The sequence below is a fragment of the Pithys albifrons genome, chromosome 2 (assembly GCF_047495875.1).
Source record: "Pithys albifrons albifrons isolate INPA30051 chromosome 2, PitAlb_v1, whole genome shotgun sequence".
Taxonomy (NCBI): domain Eukaryota; kingdom Metazoa; phylum Chordata; class Aves; order Passeriformes; family Thamnophilidae; genus Pithys; species Pithys albifrons.
In genome coordinates this window covers 105,910,149-105,935,319 of record NC_092459.1, presented here as the reverse complement: position 1 = coordinate 105,935,319, position 25,171 = coordinate 105,910,149, and the positions used below count along the sequence as shown (strand labels likewise).

Below are 25,171 nucleotides of genomic sequence, written 5' to 3'. Positions count from 1 at the left end.
ACTGTCTTTTTTCTACCAGTGATGAATGGAGACACTGCTGCCATTGGTGGGGTGGGCAAATAATGACCTACAGGGAAGGCTGCCAGAGAAAATTTACTTTTTAACTGTTTTTTCCATAGACAATTGAGTTGGGTCTACTTTTTGACTTTTACAGTATTCTCGCTGGTTTCAGCACCCTCTGCCTGCAAATTATTTGCAAATGCTGATGCTCCTGGTATTGCAGCAAAGCGTTGCCACACCAAAGAACAGTGAGAGGTTTGAGATCAGCTGTGCTGGGAATGAGTTGGGTAGATCTCTAAACACAGGAATACCCACTGCGTTTATTTCCAGACTTTATTACTGGTTACTTTTTATAGTCTTAGTTCTATTTTTCCTTCCACTTACGGTTCCACAGCAAGGTCTCAAGCTGCCATATAAAGAGGTATTTGATGAGTCTCATGGCCAGTCAATAAAAGGTGAGAGTTCTTGAGTTCCTAAAGTGACTTAAATGAGACCCTTATCAACTAAAAAGGTGGGCCCCTGGCTACATCTGTAAGTTCTGCAACTCTGGCCTTTGCAAAAGCAGGGCTGGTGTCACCCTTTGTGTAGGGGGTGGAGTGGGCACTGCATTTTGTGGCCCAGCACAGTGCTGCTGTGGGTACCAGGCCTCCCTTGGGACAAGAAGAGGCTGTAGCTGGGCATCCCTCAGGAGCTGCTGCTTGAGTGCTGGGAAGCAGCTTTGTTGCCTGCTCCTCACAGCAGTGGCACAGGAATAGCTGAAAGCACAGGGCAAATGGCTTCATGGTTTTCAGTTAGAAGTCGAATGTAACAGTTGTAGAAGAGAAATCATTGTTATAATAATTTATGTTGCTTCTTAATGGCTTTTTAAAAATATAACTTCCTTGCTCAGTGGAAAGGAGGCCTTAGCAGGACAAAACCCTGTACAAGATGCAGTGAAGCTCCTGAGTCATTGCTGCTGCAGTTGGGCCTCAGAGCTGCTGTGTATCCCAAGGGAATGTTTTGAGGGCAATGCTTCCTAACTGCTTTGTCGCTGACTTGCTTTTTTGCACCCTTGCAGCAAGGGGAGGATGCTGTTACTGGCAGAGAGTAAGGACCAAGGGGCATGTAGTGAAATCATCAGGAAGTGTTGCATTGCTTTTCTGGTAGTCTTGGTCACACGCGCTGTGGGGTACAGCCCTTGATTGCCCCTGGGCCCCGATTGGCTGCTGTGAGACCCGTGTGTGTTAACCTGCTTTTCAGTCAGTCTCTCAGTGGTTGGTTTGTTTGCGGATTTTAATACATAAGCACAGCGTGGCTGAGGACTGTTGCGGATGGGTCCAAAGGAGACCACACACACCAATATGGTGTTCAGGCAAATCCCAACTTTATTCAAATAGACAACATTTATAACCTGAGATAACGCCGCCCCAGGCACAACACATCTGACTCCATAGGCTAAGGTTAAAAACATGTACTTATAAGGTAAAGTCCAAAGCTTCTTCTGGGTGAGACGCTGGGCTTGTTGTTTGACCTCTGAGTCCGGTGTCACGTGGTGGTTCTGGACCCACCGAAGTCAGTGGGCGGCAACAGAGGACTTGCATAATTTAGGAGTGTTGTGTGGCGTTGTACTTTCCTGAGCAGACTGAAGCTTCAGCTCTCAGTACAAATTAGCTGCCTAGTGTTCTCCACAAGTGGTTTCACTGTGTTAAACCCTTGTGTATCTCAGCTGCTCTTTGACTACATGTTGTCAGAAAACGTCAAGTTGAAAGTGCAGAGCTGGTTGCTGTGTTCTGCTCTCTAAATATTTTTTTTTTTTTTTATAGGCTAGAAATGTCAACACGGGTGAGCTAGCAGCAATTAAAGTAATAAAACTAGAACCAGGTAAGTGTTTCTTAATTGAAATATGCCACAAACCCCAAATACTTTGATGTTTAAGATAGCAATCGTACAAAATCAATCGAGTCCACTTATTGAAAGCAGGGATAATTGTTGCCTTTTGCTGTAGGAAAAAATACACTGTTCTAAAAATAGCAATCATGACAAGCAAGATGTGAGAGGAAGAATGTAATTGGAGAACAGTTAAATGAAAGCTGATTAAAATTTCACTGAGAGTTGTAGGGTTTTTTGTCTTGGGTACAATGTTTTCCATGTGATACCAAAACCTGTAGAACAAAAGAAATGAGGAAGATCGCAAGGCAGAAAAGAACTCAGTGGGAAAAAGAGCAGAGGAAGAAATAAAAAGAAGGGTGATATAGTAGCTGAACATTAGTATCTGGGAGTTAAGGACATTTCCTGAAATTCATTTGGAGACTATGATTAGGACTTTACTGTCTTCTAGATTTATGCTTGAACTGTGCTTCTGTTGTGATTTCACAAAATGCCTATCCCTACAGATCAATTCTCAGCCTGCAAATGCTGTTCGGTTAATAACAGGCTTGTTGAACACGAGGACAGTAATCTGGGAAGTAAAACATCCAGACTTTTTGTTCAGCTTCTAACTATTGGTGTTCCATTTCCAGATTTAATGTTGTGGGGTATGTGTTTAATATTTTAATTACCTTGTTTGGTCCTTAAGGTGTATGTGGGTAAGAAGAGAAAGAAGGTACAGTTTTAAAATTTTTTTTCCTTAAAATTCTGGAAATGATTATAAATGTTTTCGCAGTGCATGCATATCTAAAAATTCAAGACAGAACAGTATGTTACTAGGTAGTTCAGAAAGGGTATGTTCACCACACTTGTTTTATTCACACTGAAATTGTGCTGTCAGATGCTGTTGTCTAGTTCTGCTTTGTTTTTTTTTATGTCAGTTCCCATTGCTGGAGTCCTTAGCTTTGCATGACGTGAGTTCAGTCCAGCTAAGCCGAGCATGACAGTTGTGCTGTGGGCAGAGGCCAGGGATGTGCTGCAGCTGGAGGAACTTGCCCTCATGCTGTGGTGAAGGGGTGAACAACTTGCTTCTTACAGTTAAATAGTTGTGGCAGCCTTTGGACACCTGAGTGGTGCACAGAGAGTGTGTTTTGGCTGGCCTCTGTTTGCTCCCTGAGCTTGGTTTCTCCCTATAGTTGTCACTGCCAGTTTCAGTGAAGGTTTCACTGACAGCTTCAGATGGGCAGCAGGCACCTTCTGTAACTGTGGCACTGGCTTTCTTTGAAAGTTTTACTAATTGTGGGAGAGTGTGGAGACTCAGGCTTAATAATGTTTAGGCAGTTACTCTAAGGCTTTATGCTACGTTCATTTTTAATACACGGAAAACATGAGCCAAATAGCGGAGGAGTCGTGTCCTTTCAGGGCAGTCCCAAGGTGTAAAGGAGAGCACTCCAGACTCTGAATCCCAAGGACCTGAGTTTGAGTCTCATTGGGGACTGTCCCCTGGCAGGTCAATGCCTCCCTGCCATCCCATCCCATCAGATCTTGGATGCTCAGCAGGGCAGTACGGGGTGCTGTGACAGTCCCGAGGATTTCACTGGCACTGTCCAAGCTCGCTCGGCCGTGGCAAATGGACCTCAGGACTTAAACAGTGGGGCCAGTTCTGCACTCGCTGTGCCTCATGTAGAAAATCCACTGCACAGGCTGGAAGGGCACGTGGGGAGAGCCCTTCCCAAATCTTCATTGGAGAAGTCTGGCCATATGATACATGTACCTTCACAGCCGTCCCTATCTATATGTGAAAATAATTTCTCTGGTTTTTAGTGTCTGTTTAAAAGTCTAGTCAGGATATCAGCAAGCTGTCAGCAACACATATAGATAGATGTTAACTTTCAGCTTATGATTTGAAATTTGCTATCACTTAAATAAAATACCCAGGAATATCACATTTCTGGTTGTAAGTAACCTAATGGATGGGTCATCAGTATGTCAGTGTACTGGGAGAGACTTAAAGTGTATTGTCTTAGGGAATAGCTTGGTCAGTTCTGTTTGAATTTATTGTTTTTCTTTTGAAACTTATTCACAGTCATATTTGAGAATTGATTTTTGGACTGTGGCAATATATGGAAGCTTAGTGTCTATATTCAGCTTTTTAGACAATCCCTTTGGCTTCCAGTTTAAGTTATACTCAAGTGCACTAAAAGGAGCGTTGTGACAGACATTGAATTTTCCTGGTTTTTTGGCTTGTTTAAAGTGTCTTTTAAAGTTATTAATGAAGTTAAATGGTTATTTTAGGCCTTCAGTCTCGTTTCACCAATAAAGGTCTCGAGGTTAGTAAAAATGAGTTGGTTTTTGTTCATTTTATATGTCTGTTAACTAAAGAAACTTCAGAAGAACTTATTTGTTAATAATTTGTCCTTTTGGCTAAAGAAATTTCAGAGGAGTCAGTCCCAGTGTCAGAGACTGAACGACAAAGAACAGTTGACATGTATTTATTTTAATAATTAAAAAGCTGTCAAATATGTTGCCATAATTCTCTTACTTTTGACCTTTTTCTTGCCTTCCCTCTTAAACTTACAAACAACACTCCCAATATAAAAATGTCTCAGTTGTGTTTTCAGTTTCATGATTTTCTCTGTGTACACATCCAGTAAGTGCCTTTTATAGACAGACCAGGACAACCACAGTACCAAGTAGTGAGACTCAGGTAAAAGCCGCATCCGTGTCAGTGTTTTATCTGGACGTAAGTTGTGCACAGTCCATAAATTTATGTTCTTGCTGAGTCTGTTGAAAAGTTGCAGCAGCAACCTACTGGTGACTGATTTTTTTTGCTCAGGAAGATGAGCTAATGGATATTGGGCATGTGGCCAAAAATAACAAAGCTTTGTTGTCTCTTTAAGAACGTGAGCTATTGGCAGGGCATATAGATATGGTCACAGAGGGATCTGAGGGAGAATGAGGACTTTAGAAAGAGCTGTGGCCAGTGTTATAACAGGTACCAGCAGATGTGAGGTCCATCTGTCCCAGAATGAAACTTAAAAATACACTTGTTGCTAAGCCCTTGCTAATAAATACTGATTTACAGACAATTTATGTGTCTGTGAAACTTGCAGATACTTGGGCCTAATTACTCAGAATGTTTCTTTTATAAACATATGCTGAAGGTTAAGATGTGAGTATAACCCAGGCTAATGAAAATACTTGTTCTTCTGCTTTTCAGGAGAAGATTTTGCTGTTGTGCAGCAGGAAATCATTATGATGAAAGACTGTAAACATCCAAACATTGTTGCTTATTTTGGCAGCTATCTCAGGTACAATTTGTTTCTTTTGCTCACTCAAAAATCCATGCCTGTCTCCCTGTAAAGGACAGGTCTATAAGGTGGTTTTGGCAAAACATAATTTACCAAATAAGTATTATCCGCTTGTATGTTATTTTTTTCCATTTACTTTAAAAGTTGTTTGTTTTACTAGTGTCTCTCTATAAAAAGTCTTAGAAAGATCACACGGTGACTGTGTAGTCACATTTCCTTGCAAATGAGTTGACACTTATAGCTAAGTGGAAAATTAAGAGGAAGTATGACCACTATTGAAGAGACTGTGTTTAGAGTATCTTTTAGATCTGTTTCAGTAGAAGGTCTTGTTTTTCTGGCATATGAACTTCTGGCCAGAATGTGATGGTTGCATTTATGTTTGTTTCTGGAGGTGAAAATATTTGCACTTTAGAGACCTTGACAAATTTTTCCATTTGTCTTACAACTGCTTCTCTTAACTAGTCATAGTAGGAATAGATTGCTTAGTATAACTAATAAAAAGCGGTTTCTCGTGGTTTTCTGAACTTTCATGTGAAAAAATATTATTATTGCATTCAACTTCCTTTAACATTTTTATATTGAAATGGTACCTCTTCTCCTGATGCTGTATTCCCAATGGAGGTGCTTTTTCTTTTTAAAAAAGCTTCCCTTTAGTCCCAGAATACCAAAACACACCTTTGTAGACCCAGACTTAAATTTTGGCAAATATGCTATATTTTTGTCATTCTCTTGCTTGGTTCCCCCTTCTTTCTTTGTTAGAGTGCTTCTCTTTCCTCTGGGCAGTCAAATCACTGTCTTTGAGACTTTTCTGCGTCTGCCTTTTGTTTTCTAAGGATATTTAAATGCTAAGAACAACGGACATTATCTTTTACTTGCAACTTACCAGCGTATTGTTCCCCATGGATTTCTTCTGTTTACGTCGGTCTTTTTCAGACAGTCACAGTCGGATGTCTGCCTTCCTGTTAGCCCAGGTGTTAAATTGCAGACATCAGGTGGTACTGTTGGTCCTGTCTCTGTTTTGTTTACTGCTCTTGGCACATGCTCTGCGGAGACAGACAACTGTGTGCAGTGTTACTGCTGGGTGTTACATGATCTTCACCTGTCTCAGACCGCTTAGGCAGAGTGATAAAAGGGGAATTAGAAATTAAGGAGTCTCTTCTGATCCTCTGACATTCTTTTTTCATTTTCTGTAGGGCTTTTGCACACTGAGAGGTTAGTGCCCAGTAAGCGAAAGCGTGAATTTACAGGACTTATCTTCTTCATGTCTTTTACTTTGTGGGTGCTCTCCTGCTGTCCCAAGGCTGCTGAGATTGTTCTGGCTTCTTCCCACTTCCACGCTGCTGCTGCTGTTGGCATCAAACAGGATGCAGCCATATGGCAAAGAGTGGCTTTCGTAAGCTCAGTGTCCCCCCAGTGCTGTTGTCTGAGTCCTGCATCCTTGTGGGAAACAAACAACGGACTTGACAGTATCTCCTCAGTGCTGCTCTCTCACTTACAATTCTCCCTGCTAATTCTCTTCTCTTTCACAGGTAGTCACTTTGCTTCTGTGTCTGACCTTGACCAGTTATTTCAGTGGAAAACCTTAATTGCTTTAATCAACCCCTAGAAATGAATGGAGTTAACAGCCAGGGAATTTCTTATAAGTTCTGTAATCTTTGAGCAGTACCTTTCCCACCTCTGGAGGGAGCAGCTGGGGTGTAGCTTTGAGGGCCATGTGGACACAAAAGGGGAGGGCATCCAAGAAAGACGTTCTTCTTGGAACAGCAGCTATTGTTACCTCCTGGTGAGAGATACTTGCAATTTGCAGCTCAGGACATAAGCTCAGCACTTTACATCATTGCCTTCCAAAACACGTCCACAAATGTCTCAGCTGTGCTAACAGAGCCTTATGAAAGCAAGAAACCCGAGATTAGGGTTCATAAGGAAGCTGCAAAACAGCTCTCAGTCTTTCCTTTGGTTGTCCTGTATTACAGTCTGCTCTAAGGTGAATGTATGTCGTTTTGGTTTTTTCTTCTCTGAGTATTTTGATGGCCAGGAATAACTAGGCAAGTCCCTGATTTCTGCTCTCCAAAACGCCTTTCTGTGACAACATGTCTTACCAGTGAAAATTACTAAGTGAAAATTGAATTCATAGTAAAAGAGACCTTTGAATTCTTCAGCCTGTTGTCTGTTCTTGGAAAGCACCTTTTGTGGAGGTACAGTGATCAAACTGATTTGATTCCCTTAGTAAGGGAAGAACAACTAAATAACTTCAATTTGACCCATTTTGAAGGAAAAGACTTCATCTGTGCAGGCACTTCCCTACAGCATGGACTCCACTTTGCCTGGCATTGACTAAAGCCATAGAGTTTCACTTAATTTGTTGTGAAAGATGTTGAGTTGAGAGATACCTCTATGGCTTTTTGTTTTGTATTTGTTTCTTGTTTGTGTTAACTCTTATGCTCTGAAAAAAGTGAAGTGAAAATGAGGAAGAAATAAGAACCCACATCTGTTTTCTCCCTACTCTGAGAAAAGTGTTTCAACAAAAAAACTGTGAATGTTTCACTAATACTATTTTTATTGCTCCATTAAAGTAGAATATTTTTGGATATTTTATTAGTTACTGTTTGAACAGTGAAGTATCACATGAAGATTAAATCATATTCATTATTTGACTTGTACTTTTAATAATACAGATCTTGTTATGTTGTGCTTTACAAAGTTTGAGTCCTCTGTTGTATCCTTTACAGGTGCAGTTTTCAGATCTGACAGCTAATGAATGGTTTTATTCACTTTTTCAGACGAGACAAGCTATGGATTTGCATGGAGTTTTGTGGAGGTGGCTCTCTACAGGATATTTATCATGGTATGTCAAGACTTTAATTACTTAAAATTAAGTAAATCTTATTTCCAAAAATTGAAATGAGTATGGTGTTTTGGAATTAGAGAGGAGGAACCTAAATTTAGTATCCATAATAATTCATTTAAGGTCAATTTTAGCTTATGGTTTTATTTAATTAGTTAGATTTGGTTTTCATAAAAAAATTACAGCTATAGTAGGGTTTTTTTAAGAAGCAGAAGTTATTTTCATCCTTCAGTAGTTGATATACCCATCACTCCTTTTCAAAGACTGTAAAATTAGACAATATTACATTGTAAAAATAAAAAAATCGTTGTCTTGGTATGTTGTCTTCATAGCCGTTTTGTTTCTGAGCTTTCAAACTTTGTTTTAGTCTAATCTTTACCACTGCCTACAGACACTTGGTTAAGTGGATTGATTGGCATGAATGCTCTTGTCCTTTGTAAACAGTGATCCTTTGTAAACAGTGATCCTTTGTAAACAGTGATCCTTTGTAAACAGTGATCCTTTGTAAACAGTGATCCTTTGTAAACAGTGATCCTTTGTAAACAGTGATCCTTTGTAAACAGTGATCCTTTGTAAACAGTGATCCTTTGTAAACAGTGATCCTTTGTAAACAGTGATCCTTTGTAAACAGTGATCCTTTGTATAGCAGTAGTTCCATGAGGGTCTCTTTTATTTTTTTTTTATGCTGGGTGAGTGACATGTGAAATGCAAAGGTGGCCTGTATATTTATATTTGCTTTAGGCTTGGCTGCAGTGAGTGGTCAAAAAAACAAGGGCTGTTTGTGAATCTGTTGCATAATGAGGAGATTAGTAAATTGATTGTTAGTTTTCAAGAGACAAAATCTATCTTGAGCGATTTTATTGCCCTGGAATTTAGACTTGTTTAAGAAAGAAATATGCTGTGAGGTAGTGGCTTTGTGATTCCCAGGTACTGTTTTTCAGAATGGAACTCTGAAGATTTTACATTTGAGAATCTCCTCTCCTCATAAACAGCTTTTTACTGAACTTGGGTGCAACTAAAACAAGCACCAGTTCACAAGTTCACACCATGCTCAAGGCATAGTCGTTTGAATGTGGCCTTGTCGATCCTTCACATGTTTGTTGATTTTGGGAAACGTGCTGTGTTTAATAGGCTTTGTTATGTGGAACACCTGTAGAGTAGGAAGTGATCTCATGGCACATAAATGCCTGCACAGATGCCGTACAGGAGGGGTTTCCGGTTGCAGCTCATTTTTTACTTCTCTGCCATTAGTTAGAATGGAAGGTTCTTTTCTGACCTTTATTACATTCTAAAGAATCTTACTTCAATTCAGCTGTAGCCCTTTGGAATTTTATGTCATTTAAGTTAATCAGAATTAAATTTCTCAAAATAAACACAGATGCCTAGATATGCATATACTGGTTGCCAATATAAATATAGTTTATGTGATTTGAAGCTTCTCTTTCAGAAAAGAGAAGTTGGATGTAGACTTGTTTTGAACATGTATGTTGCATGATATTAATATTATGGGTCTGTAGAAGCTAAGCAGTTAGATTCTTCAATGTAGATTCATTCTTAACTCCCTACTCCTTCAGCGTCCTTTGAGAAACTCCATCTAACTTCTGTATTTGTTTTCTCTGCAAAACATGAGAAGGTTGCAGTGAGAACTGTATTTCCTGGTCATAAACCCCTTTTCATTTCAGTATCAAAGTCCCTGGGGGACAACTGACAGGCTTGCTTGCCGTTTGGTTTATGTATTTGCTCAGAATTTAACTGTTTTCATTTAAGACATTTGAGTGAAGTTGGACCCTGAAGGGAGAGGAAGACTCTTCCTTCCCTTGAGAAACTGCTGAACCTGCTCACAGGGAGAGTTTGAGAAGGTGCTTGGTGTGGCAGGCCCAGGAGCAACAGTGCTTGACAGCTCATTGCAGAAAAGGGCTGAGAAGCTGGAGAGAGCAGGTTGTGTGGCAGTGGGAAGGATGGAAGGAGAGGGCAGGTTGCAAATGGTACAAAGAACTACCCAGGGCTCAAAGGGGGCTGAACAGAGTTTGCTGCAGATCTGAGTCACTGAGTTGGAAGTCGAGCCTTCCACAATGGGTTTGTGCAGGGGAGAGAGTTGTGCTTAAATCATTTCTTCTGTTTCTTTTTTCATCTTAATTACGATGACATTTATATATAGAAGGAATTAGTACTTTCCATTCCAATGGGACTGGACATTTTTGAGTTTAAAAAATGTTTGACGGTCTTTTGGGTGGTTGATCTGGGGTAAAAGCTTAGCATATTTACTTAGAGATTTATAATTTAAAATCCTATCAGTGTGAATGGGAGTAATTGGGGTATGAATTTGGAGTGGGTGGTGTCTTACATGATTTTGAGATTTTTTTATTTTTCCCTTTCATTCCAGTGACTGGACCACTGTCAGAACAGCAGATTGCCTATGTTAGCAGAGAAACACTACAGGTAGAGTGTTCTCAAGTTCTTGTTGACTTTTAATCTCAAAGTATTAAAGGCTACAAAGTAAAAACTACAAATAACACGTAATGCCATGGAAATACGGTAATTGGATGACATAGCCCTTTTCTCAGACTTTTGAGGAGGTCCTGTATCACAGCCTAGAAACTTGAATAATTGCATACCGTAAAATCACCTGAGTCATTTGAAGAAAACTTCTGTCATCTTTCTGCTGTTAATTTTATATTTGTTTTTAAAAGGGTGGAAGGAGCATATTTCCTTAATCCATGTTCGTGTTATAATTTAGTTATTGTAGGTTTGAAGGAAAATTTAAGCACTCAGTTTTGCGTATCTAATAGTTGATCTAATAAAAAAGTTGCCCATGTACTTGTGATGTTCAAGTTCAGGACAGTGACCTCTCCTTGTGGGTATGCTGGCTTCCATTTTTCTTTCCTAAATTACAGGTTCAGTACACTGGTAAAAACTAATCAGGAACTGCTCTTTTGATTAATGTCTCACTTCCGTGTGAGAGAGCAGTTCTTGCCTTCTAGTGAAGGCAAACCTGTTGAATATCATCAATTGAGAGCTGCTGCCTCTCTCAAACGCTCTTTCAGGATAGCTCTGTTCCCGGGCCATCTCCCTTGGTTGCCCCTTACCATCTCCCTGTGCTATGCCAGAGATTTCTGGCTTACAGGTCATGTCTTTTTTTTTTTTTACTTACAGAGAAGGATTATTTGTCATCTGGGAGCATTATGGTTTTTGAACCTTTAAACCCTTTTATTCTTACAGAGTTGTAGAATGGTTTGGGTTGGAAAGGACCTTAACAGACCCCTCTGCAATGACCTGAGACGTTTTCAGCTAGCTCAGGTTGCTCAGAGCCCCATCCAGCCTTACCTTGAATATTTCCAGGGATGAGGCATCTACTACCTCCCTGTGCAACCTGCTTTCAGTGGTTCACCAGCCTTGTTATAAAAAAATTCTTTCTTATATCTAGTCTGAATCTACACTCTTCTAGTTTAAAACCATTACTCTCTTATTGCAAGAGGCCCTACTAAAAAGTTTGTCCCCATCTCTTTCATAAGACCCAAGTAGGTACTGAAAGGCCACAGTAAGGTCTGGCTGGAGCCTTCTCTTCTCCAGACCGAGTTTTTCAACCCCAAGTCTTCTTTGCTATGAACTGACAAAAAAATTTTTGTCTTAATATGAGTGAACATACTAACATACCTTGTGGAGATTCATGGTCACAGAGCGAGGAAGATGTTTGTGTCATTTTATCCCTGGAGGAGGATTTTAGAGATAAGCCTGAAGTGTCAAAAGTGACATGGTCTGTGATTTGTCATGAAGGAATTCAGTTTTATAGGATTTTTCCAGAGTTTAAGCTCAGTTTCCAACTTGTATTGAGTCTTAAAATGTTTTGGTATTGTCATCGAGACTCAGACAGTGTAAAGTCATGAAGGTAGAGTGAACTCTTGTATTAGACCCAAAGCACTTCCTGCTCGTGTGTTTCTAGGCTTGATAGAAGTGTGCTGTGGTATAGGCGATAACTTCACCTGTTAACTCATGATCAGACTGCTGAATAAAAGACTGTCAGGCAACTCAAGTAATTAGCTCAGTCTAATAAGGTGACAGTTACCATGTCCAGAGGAAAACTTGCTTGGGGAATATTCTTCTTCGAACAGATGCGGTGACTGGTATTATTTCCAACTATCCTGTGTTTTAGATACTAGATGAATATCCAAGCATCTTTATAGAAAGATATTTAGATATGCTATTACATATATTGCATTTGTAAATTTGCAGCAGAATACACTGAAATATAAAAATGTTCTTCATTCAGTGAAATAATTTAGATGATTGAATTGGATCCTAAATATATCTGGTAGTTAAGAAATGCATATAAAATGAAAAATGTTTGACTAAATTATTATCTGAATATTTTATGCAGGGACTATATTATCTTCACAGTAAAGGAAAAATGCACAGAGATATAAAGGTAAGTAAAAACTGAAGGGAATTTTGATGCTTTTAAAATAGGCTATATCACCTCCAGTGGGTCTTTACTGCTACATATTAATTTTTGCTATATTTTAAATATGTAGAGTTTTTTAAGCTATTAGAGTGAACTAAAGTTTCTGCCCAAGGGAGGGGGAAAAGACCTTTATTTAAAATACATGTGTGAAAATAGTTTGTTCTTTTCATTGGAGCCACACATACTGTTTATTTAGACCAGTGCTGTGAAATTTAGACATGAGCTGGTGTTCAGAGCAGTATGTTCAAGTTGCTGTAAGGGTGTGCAAAAAAAAAGGTTTGCTCTTTCCCATAGCTTTTCCAAGAAGCTCAGCATACCCTTCTTTTTGAACCAGCTAGTGAGCAGAGCTGTTGCTTTGGCTTCTTGCTTCTTTTCTTGGTGAGCGGATTGCAGGGCAGTGGATGCTGTTACGTGTGGTTCTTGGAGACTGCTTCTGTCCACTCCCTCGCATGCTAAAAATAGAGAGGGTGCTGCAAATCAGGTTATTACCACTGACTTATTTAAATCTTCACCTCAACAAAGCTATATCAAAAGCAGCTTGTTCAGACTCTTACACTCTTTGTTATAGGTTCTGTCTGGTGCTTCCTGTTGACTTTTTGTTCCTGGAGTTTTACTGCCTAATCTTTCCAAACCCGTCTTTGCTTAGACTGCAGCTTAAACCTGGCAAGCTTCCTCCTGGAAATCTGTCATTAAATTATCTTATTCCTTTGTGTTGTTGCATGCTGTTGGTTTTGGTTTGTTTTTTTCAGACTAGGAATGCAATGTACATACCAGCTGCAACTGAAGTTGCCTTCATGCAGCCTGATTCCAAGTTGTTCTCATTGGCTGCAGAAGGATATTTGAGTTTTGAGCAGTCATAATTTCTGAATGAAAGATTACTTTGGACACCAAAGTTAAATACTTTACATTATACTTTATAGAATGCAAAGTTATGCTTGTAAGTACACAGGAAACAGATACTTTTTCTAAGCAGAAAATGCTTACAGTGCTTACATTGAGAATTATTTCTTTAAAAAAAATGCTGTTCTTATGGGCATGGAAAAGCACTGTCTTCATCTGCAGATTGCCTGACAGCTGAACTGTGTTTGCTTCCCTCGTAGCTGTTACATATTTAGAGTACCTGTCCTGTTAGTCTTGAAAGGTGAACAAGGTCAAGAGCATGTAAACTGGGCTGTCACACTGTGCTCCATTTGTAAGGCTCATTAACTGTACTTGTGCAACATGTGCTAGGTGAGCTGTGTTTTACTGCAGGCCTGATTTTTCCTTCTCTGGGAAAAGCCATAATCTGTAAAAACGTGTTTCTGGAGGTTGATCTCTGCTGTTTTTCCATTTAGTTGATGGGCAGTGCTGATGTTTGGAGCTGTGTTCAGCCAGCTCTAGCCTTCACTCAACTCAATCTGTACCTGGTTTCAGTCTTCAAATTGGGTTTGTTCTAGGTCCTTTTATCTTGTAATTTTATGATACAAACTTTCTGTTTAGGTTAATTTTGATTATTGAACTGAAGTGAGTGGTACCTACAGCCACACAAAAATGAACTCTTCAAACCTAGTGCTAACAGAATCTCTGTTGCATAAGGATGGAAATAGTATTGCTAAGCACTCGAATATCAAGGCAGGTCCTTAAGGCTATAATTATAATAAGCATGGCTCTCAAACAAGACAAAACCAGCTCCTACTTAGGAAAAGAAAATCAGATTGTTTCCGCTTTGACCTTTAGAGTTCCCATTTCCTTTCAGTCATTGTAAATAGAAAAAAGTAAGAATTAATCAGCATAGGCAAATCATCATACTCTTGTTTTTTGAGAGAGGTTTTGTGTACAATACAAACTTTGTAGTACCATAGACTAAAGAAAAAATTAATGAAAAGCCCTGTATATCCAAGGGGGGTTGTTATATAACAGAGTGGCAACTTGCTAATTTCACAAACATTTCCTTGGTAAGACTGCAGATTGAACACAATTCTTGTTTTGTTTTTGGCTCCTCGTTTGTCATAAGATCTCACATAATTTTTTAAAATGTGGTATTGGAGGAATCTGCATGTTTTAATTCAGTTATGTTTACTTCTTTTTAAAGGGAGCAAACATTCTTCTAACAGATAACGGACATGTAAAATTAGGTGAGTTAATGCAGCGTAGTACTATTAATATTTTTATGTGTTCTAGGAAGCGACATCCTGTATTTTGTTAAGTGAAGCGATGGTTCATGTAAGGAATTAGTGAATATCAGGATTCTTTTTATCTTGCTGGTAATATCTAACTATACTATCCAATTAGTATCTGAGGATTAATGTCAGTAGTTTTGGAACTTGTTCCAAAATTCTTGTAAGGGGGAGATAAAAATCAAATCAGAGGGGTTTATTTTTTTTAAGAAAATGTACTATTTAAGAGTGCTTAAATGTGAAATGTATCTTGAAAGAGTCTCTTGGATAACACAACATTATATATTTTATCATATTAAAACACTGCATATGACTATTAGGCTTTTGTGGTAGCCTGTTCTTCCTTGTGTGGATGAGGGACATGTTTGTGTGCATGTTTGACAAGCGATTGAGGGGAGCTGACTGTTCATGTCTGACATACAGTTTCCATTATTGGCTTTCATTACTTATTTTTTGTTAAATATTTCCATTATACTTAAGAACCTCTTACAGTAGGGAAACCAAACTTGTGTTCATTAACAATTAATTACATCAAATCAGTTGTTAATTGTCACTTTGTTTTTGCCTGTTTTTAATAGCTGATTTTGGAGTGTCTGCACAGATAACAGCTACAATTGCCAAAAGGAAATCATTCATTGGCACCCCGTATTGGTAATTGTGTTTTACTTGGCCATTAATATAACGGTAACGTATATAATACTGTTGAAAAGTTGAGATAAAAGCATGCTCTGACACTTCTTGGGTAGACTAATCACTAAAGGCTGTGTCAGACTTTCTGTTACTTACACCAAATCCTAATTAGCTGAGTATCAGAGAAAATGCTTTAATGTTTTGAAAAATTGAAAGGCTGTGTACTGCCTTCATCATTGACTAATTTATCTTAGTTTAGTAAAACTTAAAACTATCAGCAATTTTGTTTGTTTTTAACTTTGATCTTAAATTTTTCCCCCGATTTTCCATTTTGATGTTTTACATTTTTTTCCCTCCAGCCAAGATACAGCTTTTCTGCACTTTTCAGTTGATAATGAGTCTAATTTGTTTGTCTGCACAGATCTACAGTCTTTCGCCACTTGTGAACTGTTCTTCTAAGCCATTTTTCCCCTTATTTGCTTAAACTGATTGAATTCTGAATTTCTATTCTTTTTGTGCTGCATCTTTACTCTTCCCACATTAAACTAGTTTGTGTAATTTCTCTTACCTGACGTTTAGCCTTTATTTTTGTCCTCTTAATAGTAGAAGTGGTTGTTCCCTTTCACATTTAAGTAAATGAGACGTTTTTCACTGTAAAACAGCACTTTTGTTGTATGTTTCCCAGACAGTCATTAAAAATTCCTTATTCTGACAGCATAGTAGGTGCAAGACAAAAATATATACAATGAAAAAAACCCCAATGTTCATGTATTGACTTGAAATAGCCAAGTGCAGTATTTTTAGCATTCTTCGGCAATGTAACTCACACCAGGGCTTCACTTTTCTTTCAGAATAACATGAACACCCATCAGTCATGATTGTGTGATTGGTTTGTGTCTCTTTCCTAAGATGTCTGTGTGACCTCAGTTCTTGCCTGTAACTTTCATATTGTGCCAGTCTTCTCAAATAACCTTAAATAATAACTTTGAAAGCATTACATATGTTAACTGCTGAAGAAAAGCATCAGTTATTCTTTGCAAAGCTTCTCAGAGATTTGAGAGCAGAAGCTGGCGAGCAAAATTTTTAAGATTGTGGAGAAGAAAATTTCATTACAAACAGGTAGTATGAAGACTTTAGTGATCATGTCTTTAGGGCTAGTAACCCTCCTGTTTGCCATATTTAACCCATGTTCCCCCTTCTACCTTGGTAACTCTCTCCTTTATGATTTAGAATGATTGGTATTGTTCATTAACTCTGAAAGAAATTAATCTAAATGTAGTTTAGCCATGCAAACTTCAAGTAGGTTCTACCACTAAACCTGCTGATGTTTTCAGATTTGCAGATAAGGATCTCAGAATCACAGAGTATGCCAAGTTGGAAGGGACCCACAACGATCATCAGGTCCAACTCTTAGCCCTGCACAGGGCATCCCCAGGAGTCACATCATGTGCTTGAGAACATTGTCCAAACACTTCTTGAACTTTCAGGCTTGGTGCTGTAACCATGGAAAGCCTGTAATTAAATAATGCATCATTTGAGATGCTGCTTCCTTATCATTTATCTGTCTGACATGTTTTGAGTTATGTCTCCAAATTTACTGCTACTTTTCAGGTGAACTAGGCTGATAAAAGTTCAAAGGTAAAAATTACTAACATGTTAGCCACCTGATAGGACTGTGTAGGACAATCAAATTCTTAATTCACATTGGCCATTCACAACATGCAACCATGACTAGTGAATCATTTCCTTTAGTTATTCCTATTTATGTGCTGGTTATGTTTGTTAATTTTTCTCACCTGAGAATGTGAAACCACTTTGTTAACTGAAATGTGGTAACCTGACATGAGTGAGACAAACTTTACAAACAAGGAGTGCTCTGCACAAAGTGTCAAAGAGTCTTCATATCCCATACATTCAGGATACCAGAAAACTGGCATTTCATTACTTTTCCTCTTTTTAGAATTTTTCTCTTCAAGGTCAGTTGATCGCTTTCTGGGGCCATCTGTGAATTTGGATTTTATTTCAATTTTATTGTAGTTGAATAATTACACTTAAGGGTCTTTGATTGTTGAATAGTGTTTTGTTGTGTGCCTGCAAACAAGTCTGAGACAGATTGATTTCTTCCACGTACTCCTAAATGACTGGTTTAGAAACTGCATATTAGTTGCTTGAAGATGGTTGAGGAAAACTTCAGGTATACATTACGTAACTTTTTACACACACACTTACACACACACATGTTTATCTCTATATATGCTCACATGCTTGAGTTTATAGACTGAGAGCTTTAGGGAAGAGAGTACTAAACTCCTCTGTACAGAAGAATGTTTCATTTATAGTGAGAGGTTTGCCTGAAAATGCCTTTTATCGTTTAGGATGGCACCAGAAGTTGCTGCAGTAGAAAGAAAAGGTGGCTATAATCAACTGTGTGATCTGTGGGCAGTTGGAATAACTGCTATAGAGCTTGCTGAACTTCAGCCTCCAATGTTTGACCTACATCCAATGAGGTTAGTAAGGGGTTAGAGCTTGGTGTGTAACTACAGCTTACTAAATAATCCATTTGAAGAGGTGGCTGTGTGAGCTTGTGGTGTTTAGGTGTGCTGCAGGGGTGCTGGGCTGTAAATGTTCTGAATGAACAGGGTAGAAGTTGTAACAACTCTTTTTGGTGTAAATGTGTAATATGCAGGTTGCATCTCCTAACTGATGGCACTTCTCACTGCTAACTAAGTAACGTGTTTAATAATTCATCTCATGTATATATTGCAACATAAGCACAGAAATATTATTCTTTTTTCAGAGCACTTTTTCTAATGACAAAAAGCAACTTCCAGCCACCTAAATTAAAGGACAAAATGAAATGGTAAGAACTTGCCTGTTTCGGTAGATAATGAATGTGCTTTGCTGGGCAGTTGGTTTTAATGTTATCACTTCATTTTACAGGTCCAATAGTTTCCATCATTTTGTGAAAATGGCACTTACAAAAAATCCTAAAAAAAGACCTACAGCTGAAAAGTTGCTACAGGTATAAATTTATATATGGGATTTTTTTTTTAGTTATAAAATTAAAATATGCTTAGTATGAGTGGCTGGAATTTTAATCTGTATGTTTCTTTCTGTCTTTCAGCATCCCTTTGTTACCCAGCCATTAAATCGAAGTCTTGCCATTGAACTTCTGGATAAAATGAATAATCCTGATCATTCTACTTACCATGATTTTGATGATGATGATCCTGAGGTAAGAATGTGTTTTAATCATAGAATCAGATTAAGTTTTGTTTGCCAGCAGAACTAAATTATTATGATTTACTGAGCCCCAGAATGTTTTATCTGTCAGTAATCTCAAGGGTTGCTTTTACCTTTGGTTGTGCTGCTGTGTCACATGTACAGGGACTTACCAAAAGTCATTTTGCAGAAGAGAAGCTTAAAGAGATGTAAATACTTTAAAATTTTGTTTATTGTTGTTCTTCAACAATTTTGCAACAGTAAGTGTGGTCTACTTCTGCAGTCCTGAGTTTTGTCATGCGCTCTAGCTCTACCGCCTTTTTCTCGGGAGTTGTTTCCATTCATCTGCAAAGAAAGCATTTATAAAAATAACTTTCTACCTGCGTAGGGGAGAGTATGATCCTGTAATTGTTTTTGTCAAATGATTTGATGTGTGTTTTTTACAGATTATGTTTTTAGATCTTAGAATACCCTGAAACTTGATTTCATTTGTAGTTTTGTCAAAGGCAAAACAGCTGGGAAAAAGTAGCCTGCTTATGTAAGATGATAAACAGTGCAGGACTGAAGTGTGTAAAAAATAAGAGAAAACAGATACTATTACTTCATCCTGTCTTCCTACTTTACTGGATGTTAGTGAATACTTTCCAAATTTATTGGTTTATTGGTCCCTAACTGATGGCCTTTTTTTTGGAAGAAAAGCTGTAATCTTCTCAACACAAACGCCATCGATCCTTAATTACATACTTTTGGTTTTTTAATGGCTAAAATACTCTAGAAATGCCTTCAGAAGAAAAGAAACTTAAAAGAAGCAACTAATTTAAGTGACTAATTTCTAGATTTTACGAGTTATATGAATTCTTACTTTCTGGAACAGCAAAGACAAGTTGAGGTGCACCAAGTCTATCTTAGAAGCTGAAATAAAAAATTGTGGAAAGAAGCCAAAGTGAAATAGGTATTTTTTGTGTTGTTGAATACAATGCATGTTTTCTAAATGAGAGAGAAGAAGAGGAAAACATGAGGATTGAATAATAGTCAGTACTTTAGAAAGCAAATGCACATAATGGAGCACATTTAGTAGACTTTTTTCTGATAAAAATATTTAAGAAAGTCAAATGCACAAGAAATCCCTTAGTGTAGTTGAGTTTCACGCCACTGTTAAGAGAAAGGTGTCTGATTCCTGATGGAGACAACACTGAGTAACTTGGACCTTCTCCTCACCATAAGCTGTAAGGATCATGTGTCCTTTAGTTCTCTCTCTGTTCAGTGATGAGCCAGAGCTCTGAGGCCCATTAAAGTGGTGTTTCTGTGGAAACTAGAAAACCAAAACCTTGATGAGCTGTCATAGGAAGAAAGGTGGTGTGCCTCCTGTGAATGAGCTGCTCAGATCTCTGAGTCTTCTCTGCTTTCCTGAAAACAGCACAGAAACCATGTACCATTCCCCTGTGTGATTGGTATATCTCTTCAGTAAGACCCTTGTCCTTTATTTTGGGCTGGGCAGGTGGAGAATCTTTCTCCTCTTCTTGTATTGAGTCCCTTCGGTAAACGTTTTATTGATAGTTACTTGTAGCTTACAAAATAGTGTTCATTCTTTTATGTCCCTTGTGACTTAGCATTAAGAAGACTCTTCTGTTGTCCAGTACATTACTTATCAGTTATCCCATAATGAAGTGTAGTATCAGGAACAAAAGCTATGCTTTGTCAGGGGAGAAAACAAAGAGAAAGCAACCTCACAGCAGTGATCAGTGAAAATACCTAATTTTGTAATTATAAAGGAGCCAGACTGGCTGACAGTATGAGGGCAAGCCAGCTGCTTGTGTGTCTTTATCTGTGCATTTCTCAGATAGTTAATTTGTTGTTTATCTTACATTGCTGATGTTTACCTGCTGCATTTGTGGGCTTCTGTGCTAGGCATAGTGATACTTCTCCATTGTTGTTCATCAGGTGGCCTTGAGCTCTCCAATGAGCTTCAAACACTGTCACCTGGACTGCTGGGTCATTTGCATTGAATAGACAAGTTAAATATAAGAGACATTTCTCCCTTAACCTTGTTGCTGGATAATTTTCTACTGAGGCATTTAAAGCACCTGCAAAGTGAGATTTATAGTGACACTTAGAAAAACATTTTATTTTGTATTAAGTATGTCTGGAATCCACCTCTGTGAATAAAACAGGTGGTAATGAATTATCTGATGCATCTTGAGCAAGTTTTGTATTTCAGATAAAGAATCTCACCACATACAAAGCAATTGTTGGCATTGTGGTCTTTCCTCTAATAAAATGAATTGAGTAAGACATGTATGTGCTCCTTTTATACAAAATTGAACTTGCTCCAAAACTTGCCTGCTCACAGAGGCAGCTGGAGATGTTCATCTGAATTTGGGGATTGACCAGTCCTGTACTTGTGACAGTCACCTGAATGCATCCATCAAGAAAAGAAGTGACAAAACATGGTGCAGCATAACACTTAAAAAACACTGGTGAGAATCTTGAGTCTCAGACCTCCTCCTCAGTTTGTTTAGAGGTTTGCATTTTTTTGGGGTGATGGTCTTAGTGTCTTGACTTTTTTGGTGGATTGTTTTTTGTAGACTGGAGAGCTTTTCCATCTATCAGTGACCTTTGAAGGCAAATCTGCTGCCCACTGTGATGAGAGCTCTGCACTTGGACTGTGCTGCTTTTATGGGGATACAATCTGTTGCTGCTTGGATAGTCTGCTGAGTTGTGTTGGTGAAGTAGAGATTAAGATGTGAATTTGCCACCTCTCTGAGGAGTGCCATACTCCATCTTTAAATAATTCTGAACTTGAAGGTGAAATGTTAAATGTGTAAAAACAAAACAAAAAAACATGCCATCATTTGGGTAAAATCCGAAAGGGTCTTCTATTCATGCAGGTGTTACTCATTTGGCAACAGTATCTGAAACTGAGATTTGAAGTATTTTTCCCTACCGCAAGGAGGTCTTCATTTAGTTAAGATTTTGCTTTCACTCTCTTAAGAATAAACTTTTGGAGATGTTGACAACTGCTTGTTCATTGCATTTCTGTGACAATGATTCTCATGATGGATGTGGTATTAGCTGAAAAGGTTGCAAAGAGGAAAGTGCTTATGTGTTATGCTTAGCACAGTGTAGGCTTTGGGGACAAGATTGCTTTTGAGATCTGTACCATGATGGAAATTGTGCCCAAATGGCATTTGTGTTGGGAAGTTAACCTGCATTCCTTTGTCCTCTTGCACAGCTTGGATGTCAGGTGTTTGTATCAGCTCCTTGTCAGTGTACGTATTTTGAGGTGACTTGAGGACTTTGTCCTTGTGACTGAGAGATGGAGATTTGGCTCGTTCACGTAATTCTCTGATCTGGAGAAGGTGGTGTGAGTGCAGGCTCTGTCTGTTGTGCAACACAGACATATGTGTCAGGATGCAAGGACCCACACAATATCACTGCAAAGGCAAAAATACCTCCCACCCCTACTACAGCTCCTGGTGCTGGCACTGCAGAGGCACCCACATCATACACAACTGAGTCAGGCCTCTTAATAAAAGATTATAAATAAGCAACCTTTCAGCACTTATCCTGATCAAACCTTGAAACGTGTTCTGAGCTATAGCAAACCATTTTTTAAGGCCCAAAGAATACACAATAGACAAAATGAAGCTGTAAAAGGGGAGGATTGACATAAGTTATGAGATACAAAAAACTGCTGATGAGACATGTGGAAGAAAATACATACCCACAAGCTGCAAGTCTCTCCAGTTTCAAAGAAGAGCAAAGTGAACATAAATGGGAGGTGAAACACCGTATATGTATGTGCTGGATCCTAATAGGAAGGAGGGAAGGAAGCAGTGTGTGATGAAAAGGGAAGAAGGAAAATAATGTTTTCAGATAGTATTTGAGGGGTAAACAGAGTTGCTGAGCTATTCATGTCTTTTTGTGATAGTACAACAGTTGAACTTTTCTAACTGTCAGCACTTTGTAGTCAAAAGTTGCCCTGTGAAAAATATAATTATTGTATATAAAAGCAAAGCGAGCATACCAGCGTATCATAGTGTCAGTCTGCTTTAATTAAAAATTGTTTTGCTGCCACACATTCAACACAGAAACAGAGTGAACATGTACTTTTCAGAGATTACTTGGGCTTACCATGGAGCATTAACTTTTTCTTTGGAAGAGTAAGATTTCATTACAAAAGGCGTAGGAAAACTGTTAGGATTTGTGTGCTAATTTTGGGACCTGATTGTATACATGTCATGTTTAGGAGTGGTACTCTCCAGTTCAGTGCCCCCACTGAGACTCCCAGGTCACATGCCACTCGCTCGCTCCCCCTTCCTGCTCCAGTGGGATGGAGTTGAGAATTAGAGGCACAAAAAGTAAAGATTATGAGTTGAGATGAGCAGTTACTAGAAAGAGCAATGAGATAAGAAAACAAACAGTAACAGCAACAACATTAATAATAGAAGTGTCCAAAGAGGGGGTGATTCACATAGAAGGCAGCTCACTGTGGACCCCAAGGCAATGGACAGTGACAAACAATGCCACCACATTTTTTTGACTGGAAGCTATGCCCTTCTGAGAAGCCAGAGAGTCCTTTCCCCCTATCCCTGGAAATGAGGTGAGATGGTTTAGAATAAGCCCGGGTCCTGGCCAAAACCAGGACAATGCAGCAGTCAGCTGATCTTGCACTCTTCTTAAGAAACCTTAAATTATAGATTGAGAGAATCTGCAGTAGTGCATGTAGAAAGGAGAGAGAAAATCCAACAGGGGCAAAAGAAAGAAAGCCAAGTTTTAAAAGTTCATTCTATTTCATCTGTAAAGAAGTAAATGGAAATTCAGGGAAAAAATAGAAATGGAATATAAATATGAAAGTGAATTAATAGAAATTATCTGGTTTTGCCGCACAGCACAAGAGTACCAGGAATGCTCCCTTCAGCTTTGAAAACCTCTGGCAAACTTCTCATTACTTAAAGAACCTAACTGATGACTTTTTAGGAGTCAGTTTTGTTTAAGAGCTGGGATAATGATTGGAGTATCTTATGGAATGGAATGCTTCTCTTTCTCTCTCTTTCTCTTTCTTGCTCTCTGACTCTCTTCCTCCCTCCCCCCTCCCTCCTAAAAACTGTTACACAATACTGAGTTTCAAGTGAGTATATTTTTGTACTGAAATATTTTATTTTTCACTTTTAGCCTCTTCTAGTGCCTCACAGAATACATTCAACAAGTAGAAATGGAAGAGAAGAGAAGACACGCTCTGAGATAAACTGTAAGCCTGTGTAATATGACAATATGAAGTATTCTTAAACTAATCATTGGTATTATTTTGCCTGGTGTTTTGGGTATCTGATATACATAGAAACATTTTAATGATTTCTAGGAAAATAAAATCTTATGCTGTTTCACTTCACTATGTAGATTCTGTGCAAAAGAAATAGTGTAGAATATTTGGATACACCTTGTGTCAGCACTTCAGCAGCGCTCACTATTCCTTCATCTTAACTGAACAGGAACCTGAGCACTTCTGAGTGCTGATTGATATATGCCACTCCAGCAAAGATACTCAGAATGACAGAGGAATATTTTTTCCTTCCTTAGTTTAGTATCTCGGTTTTGTTTTCGAATTGAAACAGTCACATAGACCTCAGGAAGGGAGGAGGTAGGTCACTGGCTGTGAAAAGCAGACTTCATCCCCCAAGCTATAGTAATTCTTTTACTTGAATTAAATCAATGCAATACTTAGAGCTTTAGCTGTGTTTTCTTAAGCTTAAGTTGAGAGTAGGAGTGTTAAAGAGGTTCTGACAAAGATGTGTCGTAGGAAATGTGATTCGTTTGCTCTAAACTTCATTTGACCCTCTTTAATGCTAGTGAGTCTCCCAAAAGAACAATAGTGAATTCACACCATGGATATGTTTTTTCTATATAAATCAGACCTATATGGGCCCTCTGAAGACAGTTCACTGCCCTATTTGCTGAATGGTTTTTCTGTTCCTTATAATGAGGAACTGAAGGTAAGGTAAATGATGATTGTGCTGCTTTTGTGATAATACAGTACTTTCTGTGCCCATTGGTTTCTAGCAGGTACAAGTTGGGGTATGTCCATGTGTCAGAAGTTTCCATCAGTGGGGATAGGAGACACTCATTAAACTGAATTTTTCTTTTTAATGTTAGCCTTTGGAGCTAAATTTTGCAAACTAAAGTCCAACTTACATTTCTGTTTTTCTTTTTTCTTCTTTAGTTGGTCAAGTAAAGTTTGATCCACCTTTGAGGAAAGAGACGGAGCCACATCATGAATTGGTGAGTAACAGGCAGCATGTGCTGTGCTCTGTGCATTATTCTCTGCACATATCTGTGGAAGAGATGGGTGGCATGCTTTCTTAGCATTACCAAACGTTTTAGTCATTTTACTGAAAAATTGTAACATCGTGGGGTTTTGATGCCATTACACGATACGCAGCAAAACTCCTTCTTTGTGGGCTCTGCTAGGTGTGATGTATGTGCTAAGCAGCAGCCCATGTAGGTTTCCTGTATATCTCATTGCCCAGGTTATAATTCCATTTATTTATAGAGTTATTTTTTAGTTGTAGAATTACTGTGCATATTCAGCTGTTTCTCTCCCTTGTTTTGTTCTATTGACAATGGAAATAGTAAAACTGGGAGCTTGGGAGAGAGATATGGTGCATTTTAAAAGCATTTACCATGTGAACAGTCCTTCTGTGGC

The 25,171-nt window shown here is 38.6% G+C and overlaps 1 protein-coding gene across 7 annotated transcripts in view; it reads left to right on the top strand.

Annotated features, from left to right (window-relative positions):
* The window catches only part of MAP4K3 (mitogen-activated protein kinase kinase kinase kinase 3), an 80,133-nt gene that overhangs the window by 7,845 nt on the left and 47,117 nt on the right, over window positions 1-25,171 (top strand). For all 7 annotated transcript variants that reach the window (XR_011700005.1, XM_071581449.1, XM_071581440.1 and 4 more), the window contains exons 2-14: window positions 1,803-1,860; window positions 5,066-5,156; window positions 7,937-8,001; window positions 10,385-10,440; window positions 12,377-12,424; window positions 14,532-14,574; window positions 15,195-15,267; window positions 17,622-17,753; window positions 18,044-18,106; window positions 18,187-18,268; window positions 18,371-18,481; window positions 23,644-23,719; window positions 24,689-24,747. Coding sequence is in view for 6 of the 7 variants with exons in the window: in XM_071581440.1 (XP_071437541.1) it covers window positions 1,803-1,860; window positions 5,066-5,156; window positions 7,937-8,001; window positions 10,385-10,440; window positions 12,377-12,424; window positions 14,532-14,574; window positions 15,195-15,267; window positions 17,622-17,753; window positions 18,044-18,106; window positions 18,187-18,268; window positions 18,371-18,481; window positions 23,644-23,719; window positions 24,689-24,747 (957 nt within the window). In the remaining variant the exon portion in view is untranslated. The remainder of the gene's footprint in view (window positions 1-1,802; window positions 1,861-5,065; window positions 5,157-7,936; window positions 8,002-10,384; window positions 10,441-12,376; window positions 12,425-14,531; window positions 14,575-15,194; window positions 15,268-17,621; window positions 17,754-18,043; window positions 18,107-18,186; window positions 18,269-18,370; window positions 18,482-23,643; window positions 23,720-24,688; window positions 24,748-25,171) is intronic.